Here is an 8,158-nt window from a genome sequence, read left to right on the forward strand (position 1 = left end):
TTGTGGGTGAATGCCATGCCTCTAGGAATTCCCTGGCTGTTCTCTGTCTGGCTTGCCCTATGATAGTTGTGGTGTCGGGCAACAAGCAACATGAATTCGACTGGGGCAACACTACTATCATAGGGCAAGCCAGACAGAGAACAGCCAGGGAATTCCTAGAGGCATGGCATTCATCCACAAACTCCATCAACAAACACATCGACCTGGACCCAATATACCAACCACTACAGCGGACAGCTGAAACTGACAACCGGAAGCGGCAGGGACAGGCCACTATAAACACCGGAGGAAACATCAAAGAAGCGCTTTGCAGGAGGCTCCCAAGCACTGATGATGTCGCCTAGCCAGGGGACGAAACGTTTGCAACAAAAACTTCCAGCTCGGCGAACAGAACCACAACAAGGTTAGTACTATTGCTACGTACACCTGGGTGAAGAGGTGATGACCTTAATCAGCAGTTCCAAAAGAGAACAACCAAGGATTTCACACTATGCCTGTTAAACAATGCATCATGAAAGCCATTTAAATAATCTAATAATCTGGCCTGTTTGTTATTTTCTTTTTATTTACCCCCTTAACTCTGTTTGTCAGTCTGACTGTCTTTTGCTTTTAGCCCTTGTTCACAAATATTTTGGATTTAAAGGATAGACATTAATGAGTTTCCCTGTGTTTAATTTTTTCTCTGCTAAAGTTATTGTGTAGGGTGCATTATTGTTTGAGATACAAAACCATTGTCTGGAATTGGTTATTCAAAAACTCTGGAATTGGTTATTCAAAAAGTCTGATCAGGGAACCACTGTAGTAACTACGGAGGGTCTTTGACAGTTTAATTTTACTATGTTGCGAATATAAAGGGAGAAAGGCTGATTTGGTTTGACTGTCTGTCTCCATATCATAACGCCAACTCCACTCAAGATTAACCATCCCCACAAAACAATTCCATTCGCCCAAATCCCAATTACCTTGGACATCATCTCCCCTCTTGACTTAACCTGACTGGATTTCAATCTATTTGTCCTCAACCCCAGACCACACCTATCCAATCACTACCAATTACAGAAATATTACAGAACACCTACAGTGTAGAAGCAGGCCATTTGGCCCATCAAATCCACACCGACCCTTGAAGAACATCCATCAAGACCAGTCTATCCTATCCCCATTTTCCCATGGCTGATCCACCTAGCCTGCACATCCCTGGACACTATGGACAATTTAGCATATCTAATCCACCTAACCCACACAACTTTGGACTATGGGAGGAAACCAGGGCACCCAGAGGAAATCCACGCAGACATGGAGAGAATGTGCAAATTCCACATAGACAGTCATCGAGGCTGGAATTGAACCCAGGTCCTTGGTACTGCAAGGCAGCAATACTAACCACTGAGCCTGATACTCATGCCCAATATTCCCCCCACCCCCAGCCGATTCTCTTCCAAACACTTCAACCTCATCTGGTCTTCATCTACCATCTACCCTCTTATCCATGCACATCACTCACCCATATTCATTCACTCGAAATCATTTAAAAAAAATTGAGCAAAAGCAAACTAGATTTTGACATTAAACTTTTAAGGTGGTTTTAGAAATGATTTCACAATTAAGTAACATTAAATGCTTAAAAGAAATGGAAACATAATTGGAAAGCTAGATAACATCTAAATAATGCTTCGTTATGCTTGTCTTGTGGTTAACTCTATGCTATTTGCTACTGCCACTAAGGGGTGTTCACACCCAGGTCATCTGGTGTTTGGGTGATGATGGTTGGTGGCTTTGCCTCCCTAGCACTACATTCAGGCTTAGACAGGAGCCCACAATGTAAACATCCAGAACAAGACAGATTGAGAAGTCTTCCATCAAATATACAGAAAAGTAAATGTGATTATCATGGGATGGATGTATTCCAATATAAAATGAGGTTCTGGATCATTGCCTTTGCTAGCTGATAGGACAAGGGCAGCTAACACACAGGTACACCACTACCTGCAGACTCTCCTCCACACTCCATCTTGACTTAGAAGGATATCACCAGCACCTTCTCAGCAGCAAACTGAGATGTAGATCAAATGCTGGCCATGGCAACAATGTTTATATCCCATAATGATTAAGAAAATAATTGATTTCAGCAGTAATAGGTTACAAGAAATTGGATAACAGGGATTGAAAGCGATCCTTCCAGTTTATGTTAAAAACTACTCAGTGTTTAATAATCAAAAATTACAAATAAGACTCGTGAATTTATTATTGATAGATTAGATGGCACAAACAGGTGAAACGAAAGTCTCGTATAAGATTTGACTTAACGATCTTGGGAACAAAACGTTATTGTGTGTTGGAACCAATATACAAGCCACAGTTCCTATAATCTACTCAATGCCAGCTACAGCAATCAATGTTTGAGGCCACGCTAAACTCCCGTGGAGGAGTTACGCAGGCCAAATACACCATGTGTGAATTTCTAACTGTGACTATGGAACTAGTAAGTTCCACCAATTCCTAAAGAAAATATTTTTTAAAAATAGGATCTTTATAAAATCAGCAGCCTACTTATATCAACCTGGATTTACTGGTAGCATGTTCACTTCTGAAATCAGAAAACCTGTGTTTATCCGTGCTGTACATTTCTATGACTCTAAGTAAGCAGGAGTTGAGTGTGTAATGTAGGCTGACAATTAGGTGCATACTGAAGAAGTCTCACTGGCAGAGGTTGTCTTTTGATTAAGATGTTAAACTGACATCTTGACTCCCTTTTGAAGAGCAGAGAAATATGCCTGGGATCTAGACAATATTTATCCTTTGTTTCCAGTAAAATTTCTGTTTGTGGGACTTTATTATAATAAAATAACAAGTTAAGACCACTGATTTGAGGTCTGCACAAGGGTCAATGGACTCGAAACATTAACTTTTTCTCTTCACAGATGCTGCCAGAGTTGCTGAGTTTCTCCAGCAACTTCTGTTTTTGTTTGTGCGTTTTGACTGTTGTGTTTGGTAAACTCGCCTCCGAGCTTACCTTTTCAATCAAGACCCCTACCCACCTTCCAAGGACCCCTTTGCCCACCTCCAACACAGTCCATCCACCTGGACGCCCCATGCCAGTCTGTAACCTGCCCTTGACCTCTATTTCCAACTACCACCAAGACATCAACTGCCTCAGCCTGTCTACCCCCCTCCGCTCTCTCATCCTCATAACGTGCAACTCTCTACTCCTTCAGCTTCAAACCCAACCTCACCATCAAAGTAGAGGATGGGGGGGGGTGCAGTGGTAGTTTGGCACACTGACCTCTACACTGCTAAAGCCAGATGCCAACTCGAAAACACCTCCTCCTACCACCCTCTTGACCATGACCCCACCCCTCCATCTCCCAGACCACACACAACCTCATCACCTCAGGAGATCTCCCACCCCCAGCATCCACCCTCAGTTTGGGAACCCCGCACCACCCGATTCTACCTCTTACCCAAGATCCACAAGCCTGACCACCCCAGCCAACCCATTGTCTCAGCCTGCTCCTGCCCCATTGAACTCATCTCCACCTACGTCGATACTGTCCGATCCCCACTGGTCCAGGAACTCCCCACATACATTTGGGACACCACCCACACCTCCATCAACTCGAAGACTTCCGTTTCCCTGGCCCCCAATGCCTCAGCTTCACTATAGACATCCAGTCCCTCTGCACCTCCACCCATGACCTGCCTCCAAACTCTCCATTTCTTCCTCTCCCAACGTCCCCACCAGTACTCTGCCACTGACACATTCATTTATTTATTTGGCTGAACTGGTCCCTCACCCTCAACAATTTATTCTTCCAATCCTCCCACTTCCTCCAGACGATAGGGGTATCCATGGGCACACACATGGGCCCCAGCTATGCCTGTCTCTTTGTTGGCTACATAGAACAGTTCATCTTCCAGAGTTACACTGGCAACACTCCCCACTTCTTCCTCTGCTACTTTGATGACTGCATTGGCACCACCTCATGCTCCCGCGAGGAGATTGAACAGTTCATCAACACATTCCACCCTGACCTTAGGTCCACCTGGCCTATCTCTGACACCTCGCCTTCTTTCCTGGACCTCTCCATCTCCAGCAACGGTAACTGACTTAACATTATAAACCCACCGACTCCCACAGCTATCTGGATTACACCTCCTCCGACCCTGCCTCCTGCAAAAATGTCATCCCCTATTCCCAATTCCTCCGCATCCGCTGATTCTGGTCCCAGGAGGACCAGTTCCACCATAGAACACACAAATGGCCTCCTTCTTTAAAGACCGCAATTTCCCCTCCCACGTGGTTGAATATGCCCTCCAACACATCTCATCCACATCCTGCAACTCCGTCATTGAACTCCACCCCTCCAACTGCAATAGGGACAGAACCTCCCCAGTCCTCACCTTCCAACCCACCAACCTCCGTATACATTGCATCATCCTCCACCATTTTCGCCACCTACAAACAGACCCCACCACCAGAGATATCTTTCCCTCCTCATCCCTATACGCTTTCCATAAAGATTGTTCCATCCGTGATTACCTGGTTTGGTCCAAACCCCCAACAGCCCACCCTCCCCTCCTGGCACCTTCCTCTGCCACCGCCGTACGTGCAAAACCTGCGCCCACACCTCCTCCCTCACTTCTGTCCAACTCCCCAAGGGAACCTTCGACATCCAAAGCTTCACTTGCACTTCCACATGTGTCATTTACTGTATCTGTTGCTCGCGATGCGGTCTCCTCTACATTGGGGAGATTAGCCACCTCCTTGCAGAGCGCTTCAGAGAACACCTCCGGGACACCACGCCAATCAACCCCACCGCCCCTGGCTGAACATTTCAACTCCCCTTCCCACTCTGCCAAAGACACGCAGGTCCTGGGCCTCCTCCATCGCCATTCCCTCACCACCCAACGTCTTTGCTTCCGCCTCAGGACCCTTCAACCGCACGGCATCAGTGGACTTCACCAGTTTCCTCATTTCCCCATCCCTCACCTTACCCCAGTTCCAACCTTCCAGTTCAACACAGTCCCCATGACCTGTCAATCTTCCTTCCCACCCTATCACCTTCCCCTCCACCTTACTGTGCTCTCAGCTACCGTCCCCCAGCCACTCCCACCTCATTTATCTCTCCACCCCCGAGGCTCCCAGCCTCATTCCTGAAGAAGGGCTTTTGCCTGAAACATGAATTTTCCTGCCCCTTGGATGCTGCCTGACCTGTTATGCTTTTCCAGCACCACTCTAACCTTGACTCTAATCTCCAGCATCTGCAGTACCCACTTTCGCCTGTTTGGTAAGAACACCTACATGCAAAAGGTAATGCAGCCAACTTTGGGATGTACATGGTATGAAAGTTACTATAAAAATGAACATTCTTGCAATCTAATGCCTCAGCAAAACAGGTCTCAAATGTTAAAGCAATGTTTTAACATCTATGAAGGGCCTGTTTCCACACTATAGGGATTCTTTGTCAAATTATTGGTCTTTGTTAATCAAACATATGAAAAACTCTCAAACAACTATAATTTAACAAAGTACATGGCAACTCATGTTAAAAAAATCAAAACTAAATTTTTAAGCTACAGATTGCATTTCAATTTAAAATGGAAGTCAAAAGCCTAAGGCAGCTTTATTTGTTCTCTTCTCATCCACCCAGAGAAAGCCTGTTTGTGTTGTGCTGTGCAAGGCTGAAGGTGCCTTTTGTCTCGTGGTTGAATAGTCAAGCCAAATAAATTCCCTCATGCCAGATTTCAATATTAAGATGAAGGTGTAGAAAGATTCTAAATTTGAACAGTGAAAACTGTAGTTTTGACATGACAATTAAGATTTCTGTAGGGACTGTTCGCTGTAGGGAGCATTTAACTTTCTTGACAGCCAGCTTTAAGGTTGCAAACACCTTCAGTTTTCTGGTCATATACAAGCAATTCAATAGTTCCCTTGTGGAAGAGGTACTGACAACATACCTCAACCTATTCAGCTTTGTGAATGCACATCTTTACATTAAGTGTTTGAATCATTACTCATATCAGTTTAAGTCTAGATCTAAAATCACAAATGCAAATAAGGAATCTTATGTTTGACTTGAGAAAGTATACATTTGTCTTGCTTCATTTCAGACTTAAAATCCCTGAAAAATGGATCATTACGTACTATTGCAAGTTAATAGATTTCCACAGCACAGCAGAATCGCAGAATGTCAACTTAAGGTCAGAGTGCTAAGAACCCAATTTCTCCAATCTTAGTTGCAACTATGGGAAGATACCAAAGAAAGTTCCTTTTTTTTAATTTCATGAGCAGTAGGTATCAATGACAAAATTAGTATTTGTTGCCCATCCCTAATCACCCTTAAATTGAGTGGCTTGCTATGCCATTTCACAGGGCAGTTCAAATTAAACCACGCTGCTGTGAGTATGGAGTCACACACAGGCCAGGTTAAGGTGGCAGATTTTCTTTATCAATGCCATTAACAAACCAGATAGGTTTTTAAAATAATGTTGGAGTTGTGTTGTCGCACAATCCCCTTTTGAATTATTTAACTGAACTTAAATTCAAACTTCCAACCCTGGGATTAGAATCCATTTCTCTGGGGCAACAGTCAGCACTTCTGGACCAACAATCCAGTGATATTACCACTACCTCAGTATCTCTGAAACAGGGAGGGGGGAAATCTGAAATATACAGCCTAATCACAATGGTAACTATTACCAGGGAAACTAATTGAAATGATTAGTCTCGCAATTAAATATTAACATACCTATTCGTTAGTTTTGATAGTCCAGACAAACTATGGTGCGATGGAAAAGTTTTAATCTTTAATATGGCTAATGTTTGATTTCTTCATAATTTTGGGAGAAATGAGCTCCAAATACATAAATGTTGTTCGAAAACGGAACCTCGTTTCAGTCAAAACACCTCAGACTTAAATCGAATGCAATTTACTGAAGAAATGCAGGCATTAAGAAAGAGATCTGCACCTTTTTAAATGAACATTTAGGTCCACAGAATGAACAACTGACAGCAACACCAAAAGTGAAGCTGAGGACTGGCAAGGATCAGTACGCTTCTGGACAGCAGTGAAGGCAGTACTGATCGGATCTTGCTGAGTGTTTGTGGGAGCGAGGGGCTGGTCTTACCTGTGTCCTGTCGGAACTGGGTGAGTGTGGGGATATCGATGATGTAGGGGGCCAGCCTAGGCTCGGCCTGGCCCAGGGAGATGCTGCTGATTCCTTTAGCCGCAGCCGCTCCTTGTAAATGCTGGAGGCTGCGCTCGATGTGCTCGCTCACACGGCTGCTGTAGGGCCTCCAACGGCCCGCCTCGTCTTCCCACTCCCACACGGCGACCAGCGGAGCCAGGCCGGCTCCGGAGCCCGACACAGGGAAGGGGCTGACGGAGAAAGCCGAGCCACTGGCACCGAGGCCGCCGCCGCCTCCTCCACCTCCAGCAGCAGCCCCTCCGTTTCCGAAGCCCGGCGTTGCCATCCTCGTCCTCCCCGAAGTCAATGTCCGTGTGGGTCCGAGAGTTTAATATCGGCTGCGACAACAAACACCGAGAACTTTCCGATCCAAACTCCTCCCTCCCACTGTTTTCCTCGTCTCCAGGGTGTCAACGACCGCACTGCCTTCTGGGAACTGCAGTCCTTTCCGGTCACAGTCACCGGAAGTCTAGCTGCTGTTTCGCCCGCTGTGAACTCCAAATCCCATGAGACCCCGCTGCAGTTAGCACCCTCTCTTGACGACTGGTGTCAGGTGCGAGCCAAGAAACGAAACTTGGTAATAAACTTTATCGAAATAATTGTGCAAGTCTAACAGGGGAGACTTAATTGCACAGGCCACGTTAAGTGAACTCTGCAGTTATAAAGATATCAAGGTTTCAGCAGTAACCACATACAAAAACAAAATGCATAATCAGTTATAAAACAGTGCTGGAGAAATTCGAGAGTCTGGCAGCAACTCTCAAGAGTCATACTAAACTCGAAACATTAACTCTCCAGCACTATTTTTTTTATTTCGAAATCTCCAGAATCCGCAGTATTTCTATTTTTATTCGAGTGCATAATCAACTTGGCACGTTTAGGAATGACGAAGCGGGCCGCTGTTCCCATTTGTCTACTTTATTTCATGCTCTTGTCAATGTTGGTTTCGCAGATGCACTCTCAGTTCGGG

At 45.2% G+C, this 8,158-nt stretch overlaps 1 protein-coding gene across 3 annotated transcripts in view; it reads right to left on the reverse strand.

Annotated features, from left to right (window-relative positions):
- dtx2 (deltex 2, E3 ubiquitin ligase) overlaps positions 1-7,764 on the reverse strand; it is an 81,087-nt gene extending 73,323 nt beyond the window's left edge. Inside the window, exon 1 of one of the 3 annotated variants that reach the window (XM_043718749.1) lies at positions 7,129-7,764. In XM_043718749.1, the coding sequence (XP_043574684.1) occupies positions 7,129-7,474 (346 nt within the window). In that variant the 5' untranslated portion in view covers positions 7,475-7,764. The remainder of the gene's footprint in view (positions 1-7,128) is intronic. The other 2 variants (XM_043718748.1, XM_043718747.1) reach the window with 2 other exon arrangements.
- Positions 7,765-8,158: the final 394 nt, after the last annotated feature.

This window comes from Chiloscyllium plagiosum, chromosome 28 (assembly GCF_004010195.1).
Source record: "Chiloscyllium plagiosum isolate BGI_BamShark_2017 chromosome 28, ASM401019v2, whole genome shotgun sequence".
NCBI lineage: Eukaryota > Metazoa > Chordata > Chondrichthyes > Orectolobiformes > Hemiscylliidae > Chiloscyllium > Chiloscyllium plagiosum.